General features: G+C 37.8%; 1 protein-coding gene across 9 annotated transcripts; it reads left to right on the top strand.

The window, feature by feature from the left end:
- The first annotated feature begins 1,121 nt into the window (after window positions 1-1,121).
- LOC112193412 (probable polyribonucleotide nucleotidyltransferase 1, chloroplastic) lies at window positions 1,122-27,323 on the top strand. 9 transcript variants are annotated; one of them, XM_040516219.1, is made up of 26 exons: window positions 1,123-1,494; window positions 1,645-1,713; window positions 1,929-2,035; window positions 2,130-2,172; window positions 2,960-3,043; window positions 4,074-4,138; window positions 4,253-4,409; window positions 4,935-4,991; window positions 5,878-5,991; window positions 6,879-7,142; window positions 8,752-8,826; window positions 9,731-9,780; window positions 16,295-16,408; window positions 17,518-17,638; window positions 19,191-19,369; window positions 19,930-20,113; window positions 20,220-20,267; window positions 20,412-20,484; window positions 21,203-21,276; window positions 21,361-21,468; window positions 21,546-21,640; window positions 24,513-24,576; window positions 24,767-24,820; window positions 24,905-24,946; window positions 25,798-26,233; window positions 26,805-27,323. In XM_040516219.1, the coding sequence occupies exons 1-25, from the start codon at window positions 1,231-1,233 to the stop codon at window positions 26,131-26,133; spliced, it is 2,841 nt and encodes a 946-aa protein (XP_040372153.1). In that variant the 5' UTR covers window positions 1,123-1,230; the 3' UTR covers window positions 26,134-26,233; window positions 26,805-27,323. The 9 variants fall into 9 exon arrangements, with proteins under 9 accessions (XP_040372157.1, XP_040372153.1, XP_040372152.1 ...); XM_040516218.1 differs by having other exon boundaries at window positions 21,537-21,640; window positions 26,812-27,323; XM_040516216.1 differs by having other exon boundaries at window positions 21,537-21,640.
- Window positions 27,324-27,548: the final 225 nt, after the last annotated feature.

The following is a 27,548-nucleotide window of genomic DNA, read 5'->3' as shown; positions in this document are numbered from 1 at the left end:
TGTGTGTGTGTGTGTGTGTGTAATAAGTTGCTATGTTCTTTCTACAAGTTGCTTGATATTTGCCGATTTGTGTGGACTCTATATGCATTCAAAATTTATTTATGCTTCATTGAAATTGTTAGGTACAAAAAAACCTGATTTTGGCCCTCTCTTTCTAGTTGAAATTAATAAATCACTCCAAACCGAAACCGACCCGCACCGCACCGAAAAATGGTGTAACCGAAATAATCGGTTCAACCCTTTTGTAATGCGGTTGCGGTTTGATATATAGGCCAACCGAAAAAAGCGGTTTGGGCCTCAAACCGAACCGAACCACACTGCGCCCACCCCTAGGAGATTGTTAGAATCAAATATGGACTTGTCACACATTAACATTATGTATATTGATAATTAGTTAAATGTCAAATCTAGTTTAACATGGACACAAACTCAAATCAATACTTGGAACTTAATGAAAGAGTGTATCAATTCATTAAGGTAAATAATCCAATTCTTGGTATGCAAGAAAGACTACAATGAAGTGTTACATTGAGAATCTAACTAGAAAACCTAATCCGATAAGGAATGCTTTAATGGGAAGCTTCTTGAGGGTTAAGTCACCTATATAAATAAGATGAATTGGTCTCTGTTGCCACCACGTTATTGCATTAGTTCTGTCCATTGAGAAGCAAGGTTGGTAAGCAACAAAAGGCTATATTCTAGTGATCGTTGTTGTGTAGTTGCAGAGATCGAATCCATGCCAGTAATTGCTGAAGGTAAGTCTTAATTCTTTTATGATTATTGTCGAGTTGATGTGCATATGTTGTGAGCATGTATATTATTTTACATATGAATCAAGCACTAATTTTCCAATTCCAGAAAAAGAGTTACTTGAGTAAGTATTGTTGTGTAACGTTTTGCGGCAGTGTTCTGGGCAAGTCCTAGAAAGAAAGACATTCTCTCTCCTCACATTAGTGCAGCGTTGTTATTTGTGAAACTTAAGATACCAAAATTACGAGTGAGCCATACATTAGGTATTATTATCGTAAATCCGCAATTTTAGATTTTTAGCTATAATAAAAAAAAAAAAAAAACCAGCTTGCGCGCCTTGCCGCCTTGACACCAAATAGAGGAAAAAAAAGAAGAAAAAAAAGCGGATAAAGTTTGGGAGTGTCAGTGTTTCCCCCTCTCACCACCAGAGACTAGACTAGAGAGTAGAGAGTGAAGCAGAGAAGAGAAACTAAGAGAGAAATGTTGGCAAACCCTAGCAGTGGCAGACTGCACTGCGCCAAACCCTTTCATTTCCACCCAAAATCAAACGAGCCCAAATGTTTTGTGTTCCGAAACTGGCCCCCGCGCAGCAAGTCCAAGTCCAAGTTCTGCAGTTTGTCCCTCCTCGTTCCCAGAAAGAATCGCAAGGCCTTTGGCATCAGGGCTTTGACCGACGCCACCGGAGCTGCGGCGGTTGATGTTACTCAGCCCTATTCCGTCAAAATCCCCGTTGGCGATAGACACGTGAGTTTCTGCTTCTGTTTTTGTTTTTCCGAGGGCTCTTATCATTTGTCCACAAATGTATCTTGAATTATAGATAGGCACTATTGTTTCCATGTCCTAGTATAGTTGGTTGTATGAACTGAACTCCTGATTTATTTGGCATGTTTACAGATTTTGATTGAGACAGGTCATATTGGGAGACAAGCCAGTGCTTCTGTTACAGTCACAGATGGAGAAACTGTAAGTTATACTCTCGCTACTTCCTACCCTTGTACTCTTTTCATCTTCACTTACACTGGTTTTGCCTTTCCCTCATTGCTTTACTACAGAAACAAGACCACATAAATTAAATGTGTTTGTTATCTCAAGAAACACAAAAAAAAAAAAAAAGAAGAAGAGAAAAATACAGAAACAAGAGGATGGATGGTTTATCAGATTTATGTTTCTTTTTGTAGATTGTTTACACATCTGTTTGTTTGGCTGATACTCCAAGTGAACCGTCAGACTTTTTCCCTCTTTCCGTTCATTATCAGGAGCGTTTTTCGGCTGCAGGTCGGACTAGGTATGTCTCGGAACTTTTCCCCTTATTTTGATTGCTTTACAGTGTTACTTGTTTTTTGAATTATTTCAATAGGTTGTATCTGTCATTATTACAGTGGAGGATTTTTTAAACGAGAAGGAAGGGCAAAAGATCACGAGGTACATCCACAATTTTTTGGTATTAAGAACCCATCTCTGGGGTTTTTTTTTTTTTAGTTTTAGATGAAGCTGTCATGATATATCAGACATTCAGTTTCAAATTTTTATTTCATGCAATATCTAGTGGAATTTTTTTTTTTTTGACCAAGTTTTTTAACTCTGGTCTGTTTATCTAATTTTTTCCTTTTTCGCCTAGGAAATGAATGCGTGCAACAGTTTGCCTTCTTAAGTTGTATTGTATATGCATAACAGCTAGGTCACAGGGATCAGGGATCTTAAAAGTATCAATGTTTGATTCTTACTGTCAGATATTATGAAAAAGGGATGTCTTTGGGTTTGAATCTTTTATTTAGAGTTTTAGTCTTCTGCTACTTTCTCAGCTGCTATAAATGTAGTGGCCAAATACCAATTCTCTCTCCATAAATATGAGTTTTGGGGGGTTGAGGTTATGGGTAAGTTTATACATATTTATACTTTTCTTTTGGTGTTTGGTTTTGGGTAAAGGGCCCTACTTTAGAAAAAACCACGCTCCCTTTATCTAGTTATGGCTCCTTAATAAGAATGTACATTTCCAATCAGACTTGAGAAAAGATAAGTTACTGCAACAAGAAATTATTTTCTTAAAGTTTCTATGTTTTCTTCTGGGTATGCATATTGGGACAGATTGTTCTCACTACATATCCCACCTTGTGATCTATTAACTCATTGTGCACATAACTTTCTCATTTTTTGATTGGTTTTGATTTTGATTTTGATTTTAATTTGTTTTAGCTTTGCATTCATGCAGGTTCTCATTTGCAGATTGATTGATAGGCCTTTGCGTCCAACTATGTTGAATGGCTTCTACCATGAAACTCAGATACTTTCTTGGGTATGCGTAGATTTTTTACTGCACATATACTCTCATTAATATTTTATTGTGGTTTACTTGAAGATTTTCTGGTACATATGCCATTCTTGCTGCTTTGAGTGCTTCTATGTCCGTATTTCACCCCTGGCCCCACCCAATCGCAATCCCTTGGTTCGATCTAAGAAGCTGGTACACAAATCATGCTGAATGGAATAGTGATCAATAATCTAGTTTTAAGTATTTTGTTTATGTCTTGCTGTAATTTAGGTGAGGCTTATTGATATTTTAGCTTAGGTTTCTAGAATTAACTTGGTGTGTATAAGTATGCTTGCCTAGAACTGATATCTTCTCTCGTCTCTCCTAAACCCTAATTCTTCTCTGTTTCTAATCCTTTGTCGTCTTGTTCTTCTTTTCTGCTTATTCTGTCTATCTTCTTCCCCTCTATTTCGTTTAGCTGTGTTTCTTGATTCTCCATTGGACTCATTTATATTGTTTGTAAAGTATATTTTCTAATTAATGACATAAATGTGCCGGTGACCTGTGGCTTGTTGGTTGTTAGTTGGCCTAACACACACCTTGGAGGTCACGGGGTTCAAATTTCACTGACATCAGGGATGGCTGGGGTGGGGATTATAAACAAAAAAAACTTTGTTAAAAAAAAGAAAAGAAAAAGGAAATTGATGTGCGTATGTGTCACAATTTTATTTATATCTAAGGCATTATGTACTTCACAGCAGTCATAATTTTTTATATTTTATATTTTTTTAATCTTTTTCTCTATTGTGACACATGTGAGCAATTGTGTTGGGAAACTTCTCCTCATTTGCTGCTCCTACTTTTCACTTTTTCTGAGGTTTTGCTTAATAAGATACCCATGACTGAGCGTTAGTGAATACAACCTTGACTAGTGGTGTACAATAATAGTCAATTTATTTCAGCCTGCATTTCAACATTCAGGGCTTTTAGCTCATTCCCAAGGCACAAAAGACATGATCATAATTTTGCATGTTTTTACTTACTAAGAACTTCTTTTGTCAACTTATTCCTGCAGGTGCTGAGTTATGATGGTTTGCACTCTCCTGATTCTTTGGCAGTCACAGCTGCTGGAATAGCTGTGTAAGTCTGATTGCTTCCAATCCCCTGAAACGGGAATTATTATTATTATCGTTTTTTTTTGTTTCCTTATAAAGAAGATACACTTTCTTATGTTTAATTATTTGAATTCCACAGTGCTCTTTCAGAGGTTCCAAACACAAAAACTATAGCAGGAGTTAGAATTGGTCTTGTTGGTGACAGATTTATTGTGAATCCAACAACTAAGGAGATGGAAGACTCTGAGTTGGACTTGCTGCTAGCTGGCACAGATAGTGCAATATTGATGATAGAGGTAAAATGTTAGTGGTAGTGTTTACATAATGTTTGTATGCTATTCCTTAGAATCCGTATCAACTTTAGTTTTCACATGGATTACATTTTAAACCGCAATGCAGACTAATGTACGATCCCACTAGCAGCTTTATTGATATAGTGGGTGTTAGGCACATTTTCTGCTAACCTTTAGAAAGTATCAGTAATACTGTATTCAGCCTCTGCAATGTTAGATGGTAGGATTGGACCAACAGAAGTTGGAGGTAGATTTATTATTTTTTTTTATACTTTTCTTTGATAAGAAACAGAATTTCGTTTATGTAAATGAATATGTAGATGAGTGATTATGTGCTATTAATTCTATTATAAAGCCAGGCCTCATTGATTTTGGGGTCATGGGCTTTACCAACATGCAAACAGAATTTCATTAAAGGCTAGTAGTGTATAAAGTCAGATTTTGGGATACAGTAATTTTGTGAAAGTTTACTATATTTCCTTATTTACATGACAACTGATAGCATTACTGTGTGTGACATATTTGCAGGGTTATTGTGATTTTCTGCCCGAGGAAAAGTTGCTGCAAGCAATAGAAGTTGGGCAGGTTGTTTACTTAATAAATGTCTTGCCTATTTGTTGCACAAGCTATAATTTGTGCTGCGTTCCAATTATCTTGGCCCTTTTGGCATGTAGGTTGCTTGAATATGCAGCTCCTTTATCTAGATGATACTTATCTTTAGCCTTATTCATTTAGTCATTAAATATTATGAGCCTCCTCTTCGATTGCACAAGGATCTTTTGTTAGTATGCTTTTTATGATCACATTTTGGTTGGGCCTATTATGTTCTTAATATCATATATATAATCAAAACATAATGTTATGTAGTGCTTAATGGCAAGTTTTGGAGCAATGAATTAATTCTAGGTGGCCAGCTCACTTGACGCTAACTAACAACAGGATGTCTATGGCATCTATATTAAAGCATTAGATATTCAATCAAAGAAAAAGAAAAAGAAAGAAGGGTTAGAAGACATGTAGTAGTTGGACAGAGCTGAATATAGCTAGCGCACCCTGGCCTCCTGGGTCCACAGTTATATGATTATTTGTTCACTTTCTCCAGTATCAACTCTTTTCAATTCCTGAGAAACCCTTGATCTCATGTAATTGTAAGATTTTCTATATGAGCTTTCTTTGTTTAGATGCTTGCCAACACTGGATAGTTCCTGTTTTTTAGCCTGTCTTACGCACCAACATTCACATGCATTATTCTGGTGATTTGGTAGCACATAAAACATGCATGTTATCTCATACTTGTTTTATTTTTTTGAATTAACAACTTGATCTATGTATATCTTTGCTGGGAGATTTTTAACTCTATTTAGGGTCAGAGTTCACGGTCGATCATTTCTTTGAATTGTTCATTAGTAGGATTCCACAACAGAAACAAATCCATATAGATGTGTAAATTTTGCTTATACACCAATATCAGGATGCTGTACGAGCAATTTGCAATGAGGTGGAGGCTTTGGTTAAGAAGTGTGGGAAGCCAAAAATGTTTGATGCAATTAAATTACCTCCCCCTGAGCTATATAATCATGTTGAGGTATGCTAATAACCTTTTGCATTAGATTTCTCTCTCTCTCTCTCTCTCTCTCTCTCTCTCTCTCTCTCTCTCTCTCTTTCTCTCTCTCTCTCTCTCTCACTCACTCAAATGAGGTATACAATCATGTTGAGCTAATAAAACATTCTGAAGTGCACTTAATCTCAATAAATTCAGGAGCATTTAGTTTTGAACATTGGTATGTGTATAAAGGCAATTAAGTATGTGGGTTTGAGAAAACAATAGATTAGGACTGAAAGATTAAAGGTGCTCTCAAATTTTGTTTCTGTATTAAATTTGTTAATTGTTGTATAGGGTTTTGTTAAACAGTTTGTATTCCTATTCTATAAGATAAGTCATATTCCTTCACTTGTTTGGACAGCCAGTAATGTTTCATTAGCTAGTTTCTCCCACTTTGTTGCAAGCTTTTTGGGCTGCATCACTTTTGGTATAATAGATATGAAAACCGTGTTGCAAACCAACCCTTTTGGGCTGCATCTCTTTTGGTATAACAGATATAAGAGTGTCTATCCATGTTAATTTTCACAAATTTGATATAGATTTTGGCTGGTATATTGGTCATTTCAATGGATTGAAACAGATGATTCTTTGAGGATTATAAAGGTATGAAGGTGGAGGGTATTGTAGGATACGTTTGTTTATTAGTCATCTTTTTGAGCATCTACTTCTCGGTTAGGATAGAGGCAGTTTTTGGGTTGTGGGGATGATTAGATTTCCACTGACATTCTTGGTGTTCTCCATGGACTTCATGCCTATCTTGTTTCTGCAATACCTTTTTTCACAGACAATGGATTTTTTTGTTGTTTCCCATAACGAAAAAGGAGATTTTGTTATCTTATGCATAATATTGAGTGTTCTACCATGTACAGGAAATTGCTGGTGATGAGTTGGTAAGAGCTCTGCAGATTACACACAAGATTCCTAGAAGAAAAGCCCTGTTGTCATTGGAAGGAGAAGTTTTAACTATACTTACTGAAAAGGGATATGTTAGTAAGGATACAGCTCTTGCAGGCAGTGAAACAGTACCAGATATATTTGAAGATGAAGATGAGGATGAGGAAGTGATTGTGGATGGTGAAGTAGATGAAGGTGATGTTCATATAAAACCTACCTCACGGAAATCGACTCCCTTGGTATACTTCAATTCTATTTATCTTTTATTTAGTGTTTTATGATTCCATGAATGACATCTTTTGATGCAGTGTATGTGTTGTAGTCTAGTGGTGTTTGTTTTTAATTTTTATTTTTTAGCATTTTTTATTTGTTGAAGATTGCTTTGAGATGTTGTTGAGATATTTTTAGATCTATAATCTATAATTATCTTAGGCCAACTCCAACTACTTTTGGTTATTATTTTCTTTGTAAGTATGACTCTTTGGACAAGATGCTGACTGATTTGCTAGCTATATGTTCAAGTCTATGACTCTGCATCTAAAAATAGATTTGAACAACAACAGAGTAATATTAAAAAATATAAATGATAGCAGCATTCCAATCAGAAAGACTAGGATGTAATGATTTATATTCTGTGAAAATCGATGTCGATAGAGATGCCTAAAACCAGACCTTGTTTCACAAAAGGTCCCAGCTCCTCTCTCATTCACATTCTTAGAACTTCTATTATTTCTTGCCATCAAAATTAGCCAGAATACAGCTGTAACAGTGCATCCTTCAAGAACGTACCCTCATTTTTCCCTGCTTGCATCTTTAATGCAATAAGGCCACAGAATCCACTTGATTGTCCCCAACTCACTTTAGACTCCCTAAAACTAAAGAACGGGCTCAATTGAGATGGGTATGTGTAAAAAGAAGAGGGAAGAAAATAGCAAAATTGGGCATAAATTAGGCTGGCATGGCTTTATGATGTCTTGGGATTTGATCATAAACTTGGGCCCAACTAACGTAGAATTCTAGCTATCCTGTGATCTGATTTAAAGCAATATATTGGAGTTTGTTGAAAATATGTACATTCAAAGCACAATTGCCCAAAGCCACAACCAAAAAACTGGGGGCCTGTTAAGAAATTTTGTGTGATTCAGGTATACTGTTCGTTTGTTATCTTGCAATACATTGTTGGTGCATTGTTAACTGCTTATGCCTTTTGGGTCTAGTGCTGTTATATTGTTCTGGTTGTAGGAAGTTTTGCATTCTAAACCCCCAATCCCCACTTTCCACTCTGTTTCTTTGAAGGTGCAGCAAGGTGTAGTATGAGCTGCACCTATGATTTTCGGTCTCTCTGCATATGTCTGCCTCTCCATGCGGAGGATGGGGCTACAGGGTGTGTGCTTGAATGCACTGTTGGCCAGTTTACCAACAACATAAGTTTCAGGAGTCCAGTGGTTGTCTACCATGTTAGGCTTGTTAAAAGCTTATAACGTCTAATTGTAAGTTTAAAGATAAATAGGAAATGTTGATTGCAGATTTGCAGGGCATTTAAGAATTGTTAATATCTAAGAAATTTAACCTACCAACTGCAGGTGTTCAAGTTTGCAAGGTACTAAAATCCTTGAACTTGATCCATCAAATGACTTGTTTTGGAATTGGTGCAACCTCTAAAATTTTGATGACTTTTGTGATCTTATGGTTTGTATATTTTTGGTTGACATTTGACTGAAAATCATAGTTCTGATTGTGTTGCTGCTGAATTCGTTTTCTTTTATCTGACCTATGCATTATTATATTTTATTGTTCTCTGATTGTTTTATTACTGCAAGAAAATAAAGTACTTTCATTATTCTCTAGTTTTTTTCTGAGGTAGACGTGAAGCTGGTATTCAAAGAAGTAACATCCAAATTTTTGCGCAGGCGCATTGTGGAGGTATGAGGATTGCTTTTGTTTAGATATTCTATTTACTTAAATATTCTGAATATGTTCTTGTATTACTACATATAACTCTTTCATATTTAGGTGTAATTAATCTGTTAAATTTATGATATTGGTTTTATATAGATATATTTAACTATGGGAAATCTGTGTTTGGTACTGGGTTTTGTGATGTAGATTAGATAGGGAAAAGACTAATATTGCCTGCAATAGAACTTGATATTGCTAGCAAACAAGACAGAACAAAACTTAGGGCGGTTGGGTTGTTAGAGAGGTCTGGTGTAGCCTAGGAATCTCTCCCAAACTTCAAACAAGGCCTCACACCTTCTATAAGTGAATCACTCATAAAATCTATGAAATAATAGTAGCACTGTTCATTGCCTGAAAATGACAGAGGACATGCTCTAAATAAAAGACATTGAGAACCCCACTAATACCTTCTAGGCACCTTTTAGAAGATAAAAATTAAAGAAATTGATGAATCAGTTAAGGATTGGCTATAATCGATCATATTGGACAGTAAAAGGGCACATGCGATCAAATTAGAAGTTGGGGAGCACAAATGATTTTAGATGTAAAGTTCAAGGAGGTAAAATGATTTTAGCTCAAAATTAAATATCAGATTTAAAGACTTCTTGGTTGAATCTTTTACTCCTAACTAAATAACACATTGGCTAAACCTTTACAACTTTCGAGGAACCTCTATGCAAATTGCTGCAATTTTCCAGCTGTATATTAAGCTAAATCCCAACTAGGGCTGCAGTAGCCTAAGTCCGCCTGATAAAAGTATTTAGCCTCTTCTTAGTCTGCTTACTTTAAGTGGGCGTGGTTGCTGTCACTTTGCCTGGGAGAAACTTGTGGAGATTGTTTTGATGCTATCAACTTACTGACTCTTCAGCATAATCACTCTTCAAAGTGTCCTACAAACTTCAGCGAGAATTTTCTAGGGTGAGTTTGGATTGCTTCTGAAAGTCCTAAAAGTTTTTTTTTTTTTTTTTTTTTTTGGCCTTTGAAATTTGGCAAAGCTTTTGTATGAGGAAGACTTGACATGTGATTCTCAAAACCACTTTCAACTGCTTCTAAAATGCAGCCAAGAGCCCAAGACAAATTCCATACTTTTGTAAACTAGTTCTTTTTATTAATTCAAACTTGCTTTCGGGGCCACTACCATTTTGGTCTAGTGGGATTAGTCTTCCCTTTGTAAGTGGGAGATCCTGAGTTCTACTCATGGACGAGTAGTTGTGTATTCCAAGTTCTGTAAAAAAAAAAAAAAAAAAATCGCTTTTGGGTCTTCTAAAAGAAACCCCAAACGAGCGATAATGAAAAAATTTCCCAAATAGTGAAATAAGTGATGAGAGCTACATCCTGATCAGTGAATTATTCATTCTATGTGTGAGCTTTGTTAAATATGATTTTCATTGATCTGTATGTTTACAATTGTACCATTATATAGCTAAGATCTGCTCTACTGTTACCAACATAATTCAATGCTATAAATACAAATATTAAAAACTAATCTACAGTTACACAATCAGTTTTGATTGTGGAGAGGAAATCAATGTAGGAGAGTGATTTTCTCTAACACCCCCCTTCAAACTAGGCGGCTCAGGACGCACAAGTTTGGTACACGAGATTATGGCGCTGCTTGTGAAGTGGTTTAGTAAGAAGATCAGTTGGTTGATCGACAGAAGGGACAAAAAGAACCTGATGACTCCCAAGAGCTATCTTTTCACGAACGAAGTGATAATCTAACTCGATGTGCTTGGTGCGAGCATGGAAGACCGGATTAGAAGCCATGTATGTGGCACTTAGGTTATCACAGTAAAGCGGAATGGGGTACTGAATATGGACACCAAGTTCATATAGTAAAAAGCCTAACCAAGTTGTCTCGGCACTGGAATGAGCAAGGGATCGATATTCAGATTCTGCACTGGAGCGAGCAATGGCAGGTTGCTTTTTGGAACACCAAGAGACAATGGTATTGCCAAGGTAAATGAGATAGCTAGAAGTGGAACGGCGAGATTCAGGGCAACCGGCCCAATCGGCATCAGAGTAAGCAGAAAGGTGGGCAGGTTGGCGTTGAGGACCAAAATGGAGACCATGGCCTAGTGTGCCTTTGACATAGCGGAGAATACGTTTGGCTGCAATGAGATGTGGAGCACGAGGTTGACTCATGAATTGTGACACAGAATTGACCGCAAAGGCGATGTCAGGGCTTGTAATGGTTAGGTACTGCAGGGAGCCAACTATCTCACGAAAGGCAGTTGGATTTTCAAGAAGATCACCATCATGTGTGGTGAGAATAGCCTTTGCCGACATTGGAGTGCTCACTGGTTGACTTGAGTAACAGATCATGTTTCTCTAAAATATCATGAGCATACTTGAGTTGATTGATGTGAAGGCCGTTGGAATGAGGCCTGACCTGTAAACCCAGGAAATAGTGAAGGGGACGAAGATCTTTAATGTCAAATCCACGGCCCAAGGCATCAATAAAACTTTGAAGAAGCTGATCGCTGCTGCCTGTAATGACAATGTCATCAACATAGAGTAAAAAGAAAATTGTATGCTGTCCATGTTGATAGATGAATAAAGATGAGTCAGCTTTATTATGTCGAAAACCAACAGAAAGCAGAAAAGAGCTCATGCGTTGAAACCAAGCACGGGGTGCTTGTTTGAGGCCATAAAGTGCCTTGTGAAGCTTACAGACATAGGAGGGCCGAGAGGAATCAACGAAGCCAGGAGGTTGAGTCATGTAAACGTCTTCCTGAAGATAGCCATGGAGGAATGCATTTTTGACATCCAGCTGACGGAGAGGCCAACCCCTAGACACAGCAACACAAAGAACGGTTCGAATGGTAGCAGGCTTGATAACAGGACTATAGGTTTCACCATAGTCGATCCCGTGCTGTTGATGGAATCCTTTGGCAACAAGGCGGGCCTTGTAACGCTCGACTGAGCCATCCAGGTTTCACTTAATGCGGAACACCCATTTGCAGCCCCCAATATGCTGAGATGGAGAGGGAGGAACAAGGGACCGTGTATGGTTTTTCAACAAAGCATTAATCTCCTCGGTCATGGCAGCTCTCCAAGTCACATCTTTGGAAGCCTGAGTATAACAAGTGGTTCCATGGAATGAATAACAGATAAAAGAGCTTTTGTAATGGGATACTTTACAATGCCGTCCGTGTGAATTCTGGGCTGGATGATTCCATCTCGGAGTCGAGTCCTCATGGGGTGTGTTTGGGGCGGCGGAGGAGGCGCTAGGACTAGTGGAGGAGCTGGTGCCGGAATTGGTGGAGGAGGAGGGGGAGGTACAACGACCGGCGATGGAGGGTCAGTGGCGACTGGAGGTTCGACGAAGACCGGAGGAGCGTCATCGTTGGATTCCTGAGCGATGGTGGACTGAGCAGGCGGCTCGGGTGCATCCACCGGTCGGTGACGGCGTCGGTAAGTCACAATCGGAGGAGCGACCGGAGGAGGACGACCAGGGGGCGGCGATGAGGGAAGCGGAAGCATGAGATTGATGGAGTGCCTGTTTGATTCGAGAGACGCCAAGGGTGGATGTTGACCAGAGTGTGAACTCGGGGCGTCGGGCTGCAGACTTGGACTTGGGTCAATGGGCTGTGAAATTGGACTTGGGTCATTGGGCTGCTCTGTGTACCTGCAAGTTTTTGTAGGGAAAATTGGTTTTGTGAAATAAAACATGACAAGAGATATAGACACGATCGGTGTTTGGATCGAGACAACGATAACCTTTGTGTTGAGGACTATAACCAAGGAAGAACACTCGACACTACGACTAGACAATTTGTTGGGAACATTTGTACCTAGGTAAGGAAAACATGAGCAACCAAAAACACGAAGGGATGAATAAGGAGGAGGATGACCATAGAGACGTGTGTGAGGAGTATCCCAATTTAGAGTAGGAGTGGGAAGAAGGTTAATGAGATATACAGATGTGAGAACAGCCTCAGCCCAAAGATTGTGAGGAGCACCTGAGGTGAGAAGTAGAGTGCGAGCCATAGTGGCAATATGTCGATGTTTTCTTTCAGCAAGCCCATTTTGTTGTGGAGTGTATGGACAAGAAAATCGTTGTAGGATACCTGAAGAGGCACAAAACTGAGAGAAGGAATGGTTGACATATTATGTACCATTGTCACTTTGAAGGTATTTTACAGAACTGTGGAAAATATTGCGAATCATGGCAACCAATTTTTGAAAGTGAGTAAGGACCTCATTTTTCTGGCGCATAGGATAAAGCCATGTATAACGAGAGTATTCATCTGTAAAAAGAACATAATATTTGAAGCCACTGACAGACAAGTTAGGAGACATCCATACATCACTATGGATGATAGAAAATAGAGAAGAGGCAGAAATATGTTTGGAAGGAAAAGGTAATCGATGGGACTTGCTAAGTGCACAAGTATGACAAAAAGAATTAAAAGAAAGTGTGGAACCAAGAGTAGATCCTAAACAAGCTAAAACGGAAGAGGAGGGATGACCTAAGCGATTGTGCCAAAGAGACGAGGCAACAGAGTGCATGGGGGAATGTGGACTCAGAAGACAAGCTAAGTGGATAAAGACCATCTTTGCATGGGCCCTGAAATAATAAACGACCAGTACGTAAACAATAGATTTGATAGAAATCTGGAGCAAATATGAAGAAAACAAGATTATCCTTGGTGAAACGAGCCATAGAGAGAAGATTTTTACGAATCGACGAAATGCGAAAGACATTTTGTAAAGAAAAGGTGGAAGAACCGAATGACAAGGGGAGGTTACCAGTATGGGAAACGGGCATCGAGCCCCCATTACCCATATATACATTATGAGGCCCTCCATAAGAGAGTGGATTGTTGACAGGCATAGCTGTCATGTGATGAGTGGCACCGGTGTCCGGGTACCAAGTTGGATCAGCAGCAGAATGGACTCCAGCAAAAGGGGGAGCAGTATTTGGGCCGAAAAACTTTGTGGGCCTTGAGAAGAATAGGAAGCCCATGTAGGAGAAGAGAACAACCTAGGCACGTTGTGTTGCATCGTGTACAGAGGTTGTGGGAAAAGGAATACTGCTGCTGCTGCTCAGAGAAAGGATGACAATTCCGGCCAGTGGTTGATGGTGGGAAAAGGAAGACTGCTGCTGCTGCTGCAGGATGAAGGTATGATACCAAAATGAAGATGTAGGAATATTGGAAAAGGAAGAATGAGAACTGAACAGGGAAGGATCCTAGGCTGATACCATGTTAAATATGATTTTCATTGATCTGTATGTTTACAATTGTACCGTTATATAGCTAAGATCTGCTCTACTGTTACCAACATAATTCAATGCTATAAATACAAATATTAAAAACTAATCTACAGTTGCACAATCAGTTTTGATTGTGGAGAGGTTACACAATCAGATTTGATTGTGGAGAGGAAATCAATGTAGGAGAGTGATTTTCTCTAACAATACCATGTTAAATATGATTTTCATTGATCTGTATGTTTACAATTGTACCATTATATAGCTAAGATCTGCTCTACTGTTACCAACATAATTCAATGCTATAAATACAAATATTAAAAACTAATCTATAGTTACACAATCAGTTTTGATTGTGGAGAGGTTACACAATCAGATTTGATTGTGGAGAGGAAATCAATGTAGGAGAGTGATTTTCTCTAACAAGCTTCATCTCTTTGTCTTCTCTATAGATTTGAATCCTAATGGTGTTGCCAGTTCGCTTTTTGGGAAGTAATAGATGTACCGTATGAGTGTATCTGTAATCTTATTGTAAAGTAATAGATGTACCGTATGACCTGGCGGTTTGTTTGCTGAACACTTGGCTTTCAGCTTAAGCTTTGAAGTCTAACTATCCGCAAAATTTCTTGTAGTTCGGGTTGGTTAAGTGGTAGACCTGGTCCAAATAAATTTGGTTGCTGGAAAAAGAGAATCAACTCACCCCAATATTGTCGGGTCTGTCAGCCTGGAGAGTAAAAGGAGAAGAGACGTGGCGTGGGAGAGGGAGAGTGGCAGTGGCGGCCTCAAGAGGGAGAGGTTAGCGGTGGTTTGGAGATGATGTGAGGCAATGGCATGGATTAGAGAGGGGCAGTGGAGGCTTGGTGAGGGAGCGGGTCAGCAGTGCCCAGAGAGGGAGTGATGTTAGGATTCCAGTGTCCTGCATCGTAGAAATAGTAGATGGATTAAGATGAGTCGTATCAGAACTTGGTTCACCAGGCTAGATTAAACTGACGGTGTGCATAATGCTGGCCATTGAATGCTGATAGACAAGTGGAAGCCATATAAAAGCAAGGAAAGGGCTACCACGTGGCCAATGTCATTAGAGTAAGCTGAGAAGGAAATCGGGTTCGGAAGAATCCAAAACCTTTTGGAATCTCCATCCATCTGAAGTAATCCAAAACCTACTGGTAAAACATTGCTCGCCTCTAAGCCAATAGTTCTAATTGCGTTGGGAAAAATTTCATGTGCTGGACCCCAACTATCTTCCCCACTAGACCATGAAGGAGGAATACTTGGCGTGACTCCATTACTTGGAGTTCCCCCAAGCTTACTTAAAGAAGATCTTTCATGTTTAGAGAGTGAGTGTGAGGGCAAAGAAGAGAGAGATAGGAAGAGAAGAGATAGTCCTTGTTTTCTTATTCTTTCTGGTTGTTCATCAAGTCGGTTATAGGCTTGGCATGATTGTGTATTCATTATAAATATAGTGGAAGACTGTTTTGCTGAACCACGTTAAATCTGTGTTCTGTTCTCATCTGTGTGTGTGTGTGTATTCTCTTGGTGTGCTGTACTTGTTGCGTTTTTGACATCCAGGAGGGAGATAGCGCGGCCGGACCCTAGGAGAGAAGGGGAAATGGGACTGCTCTGATACCAGTTAGAATGGGAAATTGAAATTAAATTAAGGCACAGCACACCAAGAGAATCACACAGAGATAATAACACAAGAACACATATAACGTTGTTCAGTAATGCCTTTTCCTTATTGGAATCTCCATCCACTAGGAATCCAATACCTACTGGTAAAACATTTCTTGCCTCAGACAATAGTTCTAATTGCCTTGATAAAAACTCATGGGCTGGAACAGAGGGAGGAAGAGAGACCACTAGGCTGAGACTCTGACCACTATGATACAAATTAGTTGTGAATTTCTTTGTATTTATTAATTTCTTAGAGGAGTTTATATAGGTACAATAACAGAAGAATACTGTTAGGTAAGGAATTGAAACTTACAGCTAATGAATTAAAGACTGAAGTTGCTCTTACATAACAACGAGCAGATACAAAATACAATAATTATAGACGTAGTTGACTAAGAAATAAAGAAGAAATAAAGGCTAATTCACATGGATTGGGGTTCTCCAACATTTTTCAACCTGGAAATAAGTTATTGTACTATTAATTGTTACTGATGCTAGTTGAATTTATATTTTGGATGTTTCTTTTTCTGGTTGCTACAGGGTGGAAGAAGAAGTGATGGGCGGACCCCAGAAGGGATACGTCCAATTAACTCAAGATGTGGACTACTTCCAAGGGCACATGGAAGTGCTCTTTTCACACGAGGGGAAACACAGGTTCAGAATTTTTATGCCTGGAGCCCTATTCGATTATGTTTTTCTGTAATAGAACTGCTTTCATGGTTAATCTTTTGGTACATGCTCTCTTAGATGATGTTTCTGTTTAATTTTTACTAGCCTCTTGACACGCTTAGGCGCCTTTTTTTTTTGGCAAAATTATGCGTGTCTATTGGCCTTTTTTATTTATAGATTTGTACATTTTTTGTTTATATAAATTATTTATCTAAGATAGTTTTTTTGGCAAACTGCTATTGCAGTAGTCCGTAGGGAGCAGTTTGGTTTGTCTCCCACGTTTAGTTGGTTTGTCTTTTTTCTTTTTGATTTTAGATTTTTAATTGACTTATGTACCCTCTATATATATTAGATCACAAATGTGGGTTTATAAAAATTTAAACCTTAACCTTTGATTGCTTAATTAATACTGATAGTTGAAAAAAAAGAAAACACATTTATTAACCTGAATAAGGTACACATTTGCTCCTCTGCGTCTCACATGTGGGTGTTTTAAATATCGTCTTGCAACCAGTTAGCCCCATCTGTTTTTTTACTCTAATGTTAACCCATCTATGGAGCTACATAATCTCTACATTTTTTGCTGGCAATTTTGATAGTATGAATACTTTTCAAATTTAAGGTGAATCTTCATTTTGTGAACAAGCATGTCTAACTATTCTGAATGTTGGAAACTAGCTATATTTCATCCTGTAGTAAGATTAGTTTACTAAAATTTAGCAGAAGTTTTGTATCATTGACTCTTTAGTCACAGCCAACTAGTCAAGTTCTTTAGGGAGTTGCTATGTACACTCCAGTCACAGTCAACTAGTCAAGTTCTTTAGGGAGTTGCTATGTACACTCCAATAATGTCAATCTAGACTCCGCCTGCAGTTTTATGTACAGTAGGAAAAGTAATAAATATTATTAATGGAATGTTGATAACAACTTCCACTTTCAAAAGAATGTCAATTGACTCTCATTGCACTTACTGAGTGTTACCGCTTCCCGCTTAGATGATCTTATCAGCTAATCATTTAACAAATGTTCTCAATTATTCAGTTCTCTTTGGATATTAGAAAGCTGTTAATGTTTCCAAGTTATGTGATTAACAGGTCCTTTCGCTTTTCGTCTGTTTTACAGTCATTGGCTGTGGTTACACTTGGTGATAAGCAGATGGCTCAGAGGATAGACAACCTAGTGGGTGTAGATGAATGGAAAAGATTCTATCTCCAGGTCTCTCTCTCTCTCTCTCTCTCTCTATCTATATATATATATATATATATATATATATATATATAGGTGGATACCAAAATTTGGTAATACAGTGGCTCTGGCAGACAGTTCTCATGTGTGTATATATGGAATTATGATATACCCATTCCCATTTCTTCCATTATGCTACAGCTTGTTAATAAATTCTCTTTTTTTTTTCTTCTCAAACAATGTGTGTGTGTGAAGAAAACTAGAAATTGGAAATGAAGAACAATGAACTTCACTTCACAAGAGCTTATAAATCCAGCCTAACAGTTTCCCAAAATCAACCATTTTTACCGTCCATGAAGATGACCAAAGTCTCAGCTGATCCCAATGTTCCTTGCAACCCTAAAATGTTCTTTATGTTTGTGAGAATATGGAGTTCTGTCCCACATTGGAAGTAGTACTTTACAAAAGAGCTTATAACAGTTGGGCCCTCTCCACCCATTGCTAATTGGTTTTGGGTTGGATGCTTAGATTTGTTTATAATATCAGTGTGTAAAGCCGTTAGCCCACAACTACAAGTTGTACATGTTGGCTCGGATCTATTCATTAAATGAATCAATTCAATACCCATAGGTGCTACATTGGATTTGAATAAGATTTCGGATCAATCTATTTTGACTGACTGCGTCCATTGTGTTGTTGCTAGCAAATACCATTATGGGAAAACAAACTGGGTATTAGCTTATAAGGTTCCAGGCCTCTACACCCATTGCTTGTTTTGTTTTAGTTTGAATGCATTAAATTCTTGGTGTTCCATCCAACTTATCCAAAAAATTTCCAACAATAAGCAGCCCAATAGGGTCTTAGAATTCTTTCCCTTTCCCAAAGCCCCAGAACTTAGTACTCCATAGCTCAAAATACCATGTTGGGGTGCTCCAACTGGCATTAATATTGGTAAACCATTTTCAGTCATAGTTGCAGAGGATAGCGAAAATGAAGAAAAACATGTTCCATGCTTTCCTCCCTGTCTTCACATAAAGTGGATCAATGGGGAGAAAAGCAATTAAAAAGCCTTCGCCTCTGAACTTGATCACAAGTGTTGACCCTCCCAAGAGCCCGAACCAAACCAAACCATAACTTTTACTTTTCTGTTCCAGATCTGAGAAGAATGTAAGAAAGAGGGAAGAGTTACTGCATGAAAAACCATATCCACTTATTTTCATACTTAAGTGGATATTATATTGTGCCCTTCTTTACCTGATATTTAGTAGACTGATTAATTTTCTGATTTCCTCTGTTTTCTTCAAGTAACTATCTTATTTTATTAGATTGTAATTGTTGAATGAAAGTAATGTTTGATAATTGGTATCATTCTCATTGATGGTGTTATAGACAAAGTAGCTGCTTGGTTCCATGACCTTTGTAGCTATAGAATCATCAACTTGGAAAAATCTTTGAATTTTTCTGTTGAAATCATGTGCGATTACTAAACTTCCAAGTTTGAATATCTATCCTTTTTTATCTTTCTTTTTCTTTGAATTTCTTTAACCTGGCCAATATTTTGAACCTGTTATTAATTTTTCAGTACACATTTCCCCCTTCATGTGTTGGGGAGGTTGGACGGAATGGAGCACCTAGTAGAAGAGAAATTGGTCATGGAATGCTGGCTGAGAGAGCTCTTGAACCAATATTGCCTTGTGATGATGATTTTCCTTACACTGTACGTGTTGAGAGCACAATTACTGAAAGCAATGGCTCTTCAAGGTTGACTTTCTCAATATGTTGTGTTACTCTGTTATCATATATCTTTCAACAACCTATAACACAGTCAATTTTTCTCATGAATGCTTTTCATGTTTTTTTACGGTGAAATACACACACACACACACACACACATCTGATATAAAGAGCCCTTCTACTAAGGGATCCCTTGTGGGACCCACTTTCGATCATTTATCGGCAAATTGATCATTAGATTTTTAGGTCTACATGAGTAGATCATTTCTGCAAAATTTCAGCCAAATTAATAATCGTTAAGGCATTTATAATCGTGATTTATCATTATGAACATAAACAGTTCAGGTTAGACAGATTTGGTTTGTCCATTGATTTGATCTAGTTCGGTACCTTAACGATTATCAATTTGGCTGAAAATTTGCAAAAGTGATCTACTCATGAGGACCTAAAAACTAAATGGTTGAGAAGTGGGTCTCACGAGTGATCCCTTAAAATGGCCAAAAAGGGATCCCTCACTAGAAGGGCCTTGATATATGTATATGTATATGTATGAAGACCTACCTCTTAACATCTTTTCGGGGATACAGTATGGCGTCTGTGTGTGGGGGATGCTTAGCACTACAGGATGCTGGAGTTCCAATCAAGTGCTCTATAGTTGGAATAGCAATGGGTCTGGTTCTAGATACCCAGGAATTTGGGGGGGATGGTTCTCCGCTTATTCTCTCTGACATAACTGGATCTGAAGATGCATCAGGGGATATGGATTTCAAGGTCTCGTTCTAGAATTTTTTTAATTTGTTATTTCAGTGCTTCTGAATATAACAAAGATAATTATTTAATAGCATAATTCGTTAAGTGAAGAATTCAGTGATTTCAGGTTGCTGGAAATGAACATGGTGTAACAGCATTTCAGATGGATATAAAGGTCAGCTATCCGTATATTCTCATAGTTGTTTGAAGCTGAATTTATGTGACGTTTTGGAAAGAGGGTGCGTGTGTCAGTGTGGTATTACCTGTGTTCTAGTTTTCTGTTTGTCCTAGGTAATAAACTGAAGCTTTATTATCTTAGGTGAGCGGGATTACATTATCAGTTATGAGAAAGGCACTCCTACAAGCAAAAGATGGCCGGAAGCATATTATTGGTAAGTTGTACTAGCTAATATTTGGTTCTAGTAAATTTCTGAAGCAACTATAGTACAGTCAATTTTTCTCGTCATTGTATTTTAGATGATGCCTTCTATCCCAGTAAATTCAGTCTATGCTATGATTTATCACTCATGGATGTTTATTGATTGTTTCCTGGTGGAATCGATAGGATTTTATTGTTTGTTTGATTTACCATGTCCATTCTTTCCTGTGGTCAAAATAAAGAATGATAAATTACAATAGTCTTTCATTCTCTTTTCTCATCTTGTCATATGTTGTCATATGATAGCACTGTCAACCATGAAGAATATGTTGTTTACATATTCTTGCCTTGAGAGAGAAACAATTACAGTTGAAAGGAAGGAAGTAAATATTTACTCTAACTCAGAACCACATTGTTTATGATGGTCTAACACAACCATTGGAATATCAGTTCAAGTAATTCACATTCTGTTCCTACTTCAGCAAGCTCCATGTGTCACAAATAGTGGATTTTCTATCCTTGAGCTATCAGTTCAATTGATCTGATTGTCTGTATTCTTAGATGGGTCTAAACTGTAAAAAACCACAAATTATAGTGAGCTTACTTTCTTTTTTCCCATCAGCATGGTTACATTTAGTGATTTAGAAGATATCTTATCTTGTTTTTTCTTATTTTGAGCTGTCATTGGAAGGAAAAGTTAATTCCTTTTTTATTTTATTTTTATAACTCAGCGGAACTGTTGAAATGCTCCCCTCCACCTTCAGGAAGGCTTTCCAAGTATGCACCACTGATTCACATAATGAAGGTATTGTTCCATATTCTCTGCCAATTGAAGCTGATGTTCTGATATGTATTGTGCCTCTTGCTTATGACCTCATCGTTGTCATAGGTCAAACCTGAGAAAGTAAACTTAATCATTGGTTCTGGTGGGAAGAAGGTCAAAAGTATTATAGAAGAGACCGGAGTAGATGCAATTGACACACAAGAGGATGGGATAGTAAGACAAGACAGGCCCGAATCTTTGGTCATATGTTTTCTTCTAATCACATGCAACTTATCTTTTGGCTATTGCAGGTGAAAATTACTGCCAGGGATTTATCGAGTTTAGAAAAGTCTAAAGCTATTATTGCTAATTTGACAATGGTTCCAACTGTTGGTGATATCTACAGGTATTTTTTTTTTTTCCTCTAGAAAAATAGATACAGATCTTTCTTAACATTTTCTTTTACGAAAATTCCAATATTTATTTTCTTCTGTATTGTCACATTGATGATGTCTGCCTAAATTTATACTTTACTGTACACTTTTTAAAAAGTACCGTTCATGCACTTACATTATAAATTATCAATATCATTTAGCTAAATGAATAAATAAATAAAGAAAGTTGGGATAAATTATCAAAAGAACTGTACCAAATTGTTTTATGTAAAGTTCGCTTTGCATTTTCGCTTTACATATAATTTTATCTGAAGCATTCCTCAAGCTCTATCAAAGATGTCAAAAACCAGAATGAATATTGAAAAATCATATTCCATTAGGATAATGCATCTCTGTCCTAAATATGCATGACATAAAAACTTGAGTTATTGCAGTAGGATATTAAAATCAAATAGTTACATTAGATGGGAAAAAGTGAATTTTGCTTCGGTATTATATTCTTCTCACACGAACACAATTCTTAGTAAAAATTTATAGTGAGTCTCGATAGTTTTTTTAGAACACGCCACACGCGGTTGGCTAGGGTTTTCCAGCTTCTATTCATTCTCGTCCGGTCGCCTCTGCGCCATTCTAGGCCTTGGGCCTCGGCGGTGAGTTCTTTCTTTGGGTGTCATTGGCTCCTGGCGAGAGTTCTGGCTTGGACAAAGGAGGCCATGTTAGGGTTGCGGCTCAAAACTAATTCCTTGTCTATTTTGGATTCTTTACTTCTGAAGGCTTTAGGTAAGTGGGTAAGTTATTCTAGTGTATCTTGGATTCTTGGAGTTTTTCCTTAGAAGTAAAGGTTTAGGATTGAAGATCCTATTGGGAGTCGAACTAATTATGAGCCTATAAATAGGCATTCAGGGAGATCGCTTTGGTGTGTGCTTTCGAAGATTGGAAGACACATTTAGGGAAGATGCGAGGGTTTGGAGATTCTTACGTTGTGGGTTGAAAGAGACTCATTCTGGGAGGTGCCGTTGTGGGTTGAAAGAGACTCATTTTGGAGGGTGCAATTGAGACATCGTTTAGAGAGATCCGTGTGTGGATCAATTGAGAGATTGTAGAGAGTTGCAAGCTTTGAGAGATCGGGTGTTTCTGGGAGTTCTCTGTTGAGAATTTGGGTTGTGAGGAGAGGTTATTTGAGTGGAAGAACCAAAACGTTCTTCAAAAGTTTGTATTCTTTATCTCGTCTAGTGGATCCACCATCATCATCACCTGGGGATGTAGGTCAACTGTTTGACCGAACCTCGCCCAACAATTTTTTGTTTGCTTACATAGTTTGTGATTACTGTCTTCATTCGGTTTCGGTCGTGGGCTAGGGAATTCGGAAGGTGACCCGAATTTCCTAACAGGCCAAGGCGAGGGAGGCTAGCGGTGCAGTTTCGGGGATGACTGGGTTGGCTGGTGGGGTGATCTGAATCTCTTTCGGATCCGCTGTGGTTGATGGCTTTGTCTGGGGCGGTGGCGGAGTTGCTCTGGCAGGGTGGATGCTGGTCTGCTTCGACGATGGCAGCGGCTTCGTAGCTTTCTCTGGTTGCGGGGTTTGGTGTTGACGGAGGACAGAGGGCATTTGGCTTTGCAGTGGTGGCACGGGTCTAGCTTTGAGCTGCTGTTGGGCTCTGGAGCTGGGATTTCTTTGGGCCTGGCTAGGTTTAGGGTTGTCTTGGACTGCTTTATGCTTTTAGTTAGGTTGTTTTACAATAAGGCCACTGTTTTTTTTGTGGGTATAGAGGGCTTCGGCCCAGTCATATCTTTGTCTCTTTGTGGATCTGTGTGGCAGGCTCAATTCGATTGCTGATATTGATGTACACCAATTGCGGTCTTAGGCGGATGTACCAATTTTATCAATTGTGTCATATATCTTCAATTAGGCTAAGGTCTAGTTGGTTAGTTTTGTAGTCCTTGGTTAAGTGTGCATGGCGGTTCTAGAATGAGTATTATTTGCTAAGGATCTGTTTCGCAATTAGGCCGAATAGGCAAAAACAGGTTTATGCTTCGGGAGCTTTCGCTCTGGTGTATGTAATATCTTGGCACTGACTTGGTGAGGTGGTGAAAATATCTATGATATTTATTTCCCTAAAAAAAAAATATATCAGTAAAAATTTATGATTGTGGGTCTTTTTTGATAGATTGATGAATGTTAGATAAATTTACATTTTTCTTTTGTAAAATGGACTTGTATAATAAACAATGGACTTGTATAATAAACTTATGGTTTTTAAATTTCAAGAATAGTAGTTGTATATCTAGTTATCTACCACCTTCACATAAGGTCATTAGCTATATTATTTCCAATCAAATCATTTTTTCTTCTCAGAAAAAAAAAGAAAAAGAAAAATATTATGTGTGGGGGCCATATGGACCATGGACCGAGAATCAAAAACCGAACGTTAAATGCAGAGTTATCCGTTGAAATAGTCGACAACAAATTAAATGATTATTCCAATCTAAAAAAATATTATTTAGATAAATCTTATGGACCAACCAAGAATAAAAAACCGAACGTTATCCCTTTGACTTGTATCTTTGATATAGTGTGTTAAGGTCTTAAGGCAGACAGTCAAAACACTACAATAGAGAATCTTGCATGGATAGTTTCTTCACTAGTAATGGTCCTTTTATACGTTAGTTGTTTCAAGAATTCGTTCCTTAACTAGCTAAACTCACACGCCATCTGAATTTTCTGCGACTACTTATTAGAAGATAGTTTCTCTCAAGTGTAGCATGGGAAGTTCATTGTTGAAGCTTGTTGACATCTTTAGTAGCGTATCTGTGTGTCTCTTTACTATGCATTGACTAAGATCAGTAAATAACCATATGACTCTGCGACCTTTGATGTATCAGGAATTGCGAAATTAAAACAATAGCTCCATATGGAGTATTTGTGGAAATAGCACCTGGCCGAGAGGTATAATTCATTGCATCTTTAATAACCAATTCATTAGTTCTTTTACCTCTATATGTCATGATGCTTGTTTTATGGAGAGGTAGGCCTAATTATGGTCATGATGCTGGTGTTATGGAGATGTAGGCCTCCTATATAGAGGTATGAGGTTGAAACATAATATCAGAAATCTCAATTCTCCAATCATTTACAGGGACTTTGCCATATTAGTGAGTTAAGTTCAGATTGGCTGGCAAAGGCAGAAGATGTAAGCACATAATTCTACATCCATTCTTATAGTTTTATGAAATCATATGCAAGGATCATGAGGAACTGATTTATTTTTTCACAGGCTTTTAAGGTGGGAGATCATGTTGATGTTAAACTTATTGAGGTATGGGTCTATTCTTTCTTACATATTTATTTCAGGAAACAGAATGTATTGTGGAATGTGTGTACACACAGTCATACAGATAGTATTAATCTAGGTTTCATTGGGGCATTAACCTTTGCACAGCTGTTAATAAAAACAAAATCTTAATAATTAGCCATGAGCTGAACACATGGAAACAATTTAGCACACATTTTTTGATGTGGGATTCACATTCTCAACACTTATCATAAAGACATGAGAAAAATTTAGTGACTCTTAGCCCCAGAAATCTGAAGAACATATCATCTCAATAGCATAAACAATGGCCATTGAATTTGACAAAAATTTGAGAATCCAATCCAAAACCACTTGGCAATGGGCGGAGAGGCTTACCTTAAAATTTTTTATGGATCTGACATTTCTCTAAAGTTGGTATTTTTAAGAAATAAGGTTGTAACCTTGGCATAGTTCCAAATTTTTTTTATTTATATTGTGATGGAAAACGTTGGTGGTGGTTTGGCACAAAAACTTTGGCCACTTACAGGAAAATTTGGACTGTAAATATTTTGGAACTTCCTAGTGAGTGCAAGTGAAATTTGAAAAAAAAAAAAGAACTGGCATTGTTGACATAAAAGACCTTTACATTCTAGTCTTCGACAAGAATGGATAGTTGCACCGCCAGTAGCTTTGTTAGTTAAATCAGTTTAGGTTCCATAGCTTTGTCATCACCTAGGTTTTTTTTTTTTTTTTTTCTTTGCCAGATTTTGTTAACCTTGATTGTTTGTAGTTATTATGGCTTGCTTTCTGCTCATCAAGTTTGCTTAAACTACTTTACCATCTAGAATCCCATATTTATGGCCATGTCATATCAGGTAAATGAGAAGGGGCAACTTCGCCTTAGCCGCCGAGCATTACTTCCAGATGCAGATCCTGAGAATGCTGGTGTAAGGCAGCCTACAGGTGACTCCAAAGATGTACCTTCTCAAACTTCGGACAAAAACAAAGTCAAAGGTACAAGCTCACCTAAAAATAATTCATCAGAAAGTACTCTGCTCCCACAAAAAAAGTTCATCCGGAGATCAGTCAGCCCCGCCAAAGATAGACAAAATATTAATAATGATGCGACAAAGAAGAGCAGCAGTAGAGTAGTGAGCAGTTCCAGCAAGGATGAAAATACTCTAGTAAATGGAGGTGCTAACATTGGATAGTAAGGATATTTTAACTGATGAGGGTCATCTGTTGGCCCCATTTGTCATGGTGAATATGACAATGTGATGTGATGGCCACCAGATCTAACAGAAAGAAAGGGTACGACTTGCTAATTACCATTGTACTTTTATTAATGTCAATAGATGCATGCATTGTGCATATATTTGGTGTACATCAGCTACATGTCACTCCAGATAATTAGAAAATCTTTTTACTCATGATCATCTTCAATCTCTTGTTGGGAAAGTAGGCTCAAAGAGATCATCATGCCAATAATTCCAATTCCAACCTGTATGTTTTAATTCTATATCAGGAGTATCCATATCTTTTTAAAATTAACATTATCCATTAGGATTAGATTTCAGGTGTCTCCATGCACCTATGGTTCTCGTCTACAGTCATTGATTTACAGTACTTGATTCTGGGAATGAGTATGAATTCCACTCTCTTAAGGTATATAGGCAATAATAATAATAATAATAAGTTCAAGAAGTTTTCCCCAGGTCTAGAGATAGCTCCATGGGATGGGTTAATGCATCAAATAATGAAATTTATCCATGTTGAGAAAATCTTATTATTATTTATTATGACTCGCTGACCAAGCTGTAAATGGTACACAGCTTATGTACTTGAGGTTTATTTATTTTATTTTTGATTTTATATGCTACAGTTTTCAGGATTTTTACTTGTTAGAAGTGGTGGATTATGTGTCCGAGGTTAGCAATTCCGCCAAAATGTTCACATCACATGCATTCTTCTGATTGACTAGAGGAAGTTACAGACTTACAGGTGTTACTAGTGCATATGTTCTTCAAGAGAGGGAAGTCTTATGGGCTTGGAAATTTTGCTGGACCAATAGATTCTTACAATTCCATTTGCATTGTGCCTTTTATGTCTTTAGAACCTCTTTTCTTAGTTTCTTTTCCTTGGCTCTTGCTGCAGCACAATATTGTTTATCCTCCCTTGTATGTTAAATTGGTAATTCGTATTTTCTTGTGCCATCGCATCTAATAGCTAGTTTCTAGTTGCTAGCATTTTGACATGAGATAGACGTTCTGATTCGAATTAATGTTTAATGATAGAAGAATTGTATTGGATGGCAACTACAACTCGATGACTAGGTTCGAAAGATATGCTGGAAATTGGATCACTTATCTTTTATATAATGCTAGTGCTGGTAGCCTTTACATGTTGGTAGATGTTACTGAAGACTTCTGAAAGTCTCCCAAGTCTCATAGTATGTTATCCAGCTATCATCACTAGTACTTAGAGATCGGAAGATTAGAAAAGTTGTTCAAATTACTTGTAGGCCACACACAAACGGGCATTGTTATTGTCGTATCCTATCATTTTGGCACCGTCGCATTATTCAATGTAAAAAACACTCTCTTGCGGCTGAGAAGACCGTCCCGTA

Source organism: Rosa chinensis, chromosome 3 (genome assembly GCF_002994745.2).
Source record: "Rosa chinensis cultivar Old Blush chromosome 3, RchiOBHm-V2, whole genome shotgun sequence".
NCBI lineage: Eukaryota > Viridiplantae > Streptophyta > Magnoliopsida > Rosales > Rosaceae > Rosa > Rosa chinensis.
The sequence above is the reverse complement of the archived record's forward strand: the minus strand, read 5'-3'. Positions and strand labels throughout refer to the sequence as shown.

What these genes read in the sequence shown, in the direction of transcription:
- LOC112193412 (XM_040516218.1), top strand. Translation starts at nt 1,231, where the DNA reads ATGTTGGCAAACCCTAGCAGTGGCAGACTGCACTGCGCCAAACCCTTT. An exon ending in AAGCAATAGAAGTTGGGCAG is followed by an intron (nt 4,992 to 5,877) that starts GTTGTTTACTTA and finishes CACCAATATCAG; the next exon opens with GATGCTGTACGAGCAATTTG. An exon ending in GAAAGCAATGGCTCTTCAAG is followed by an intron (nt 19,370 to 19,929) that starts GTTGACTTTCTC and finishes TCGGGGATACAG; the next exon opens with TATGGCGTCTGTGTGTGGGG.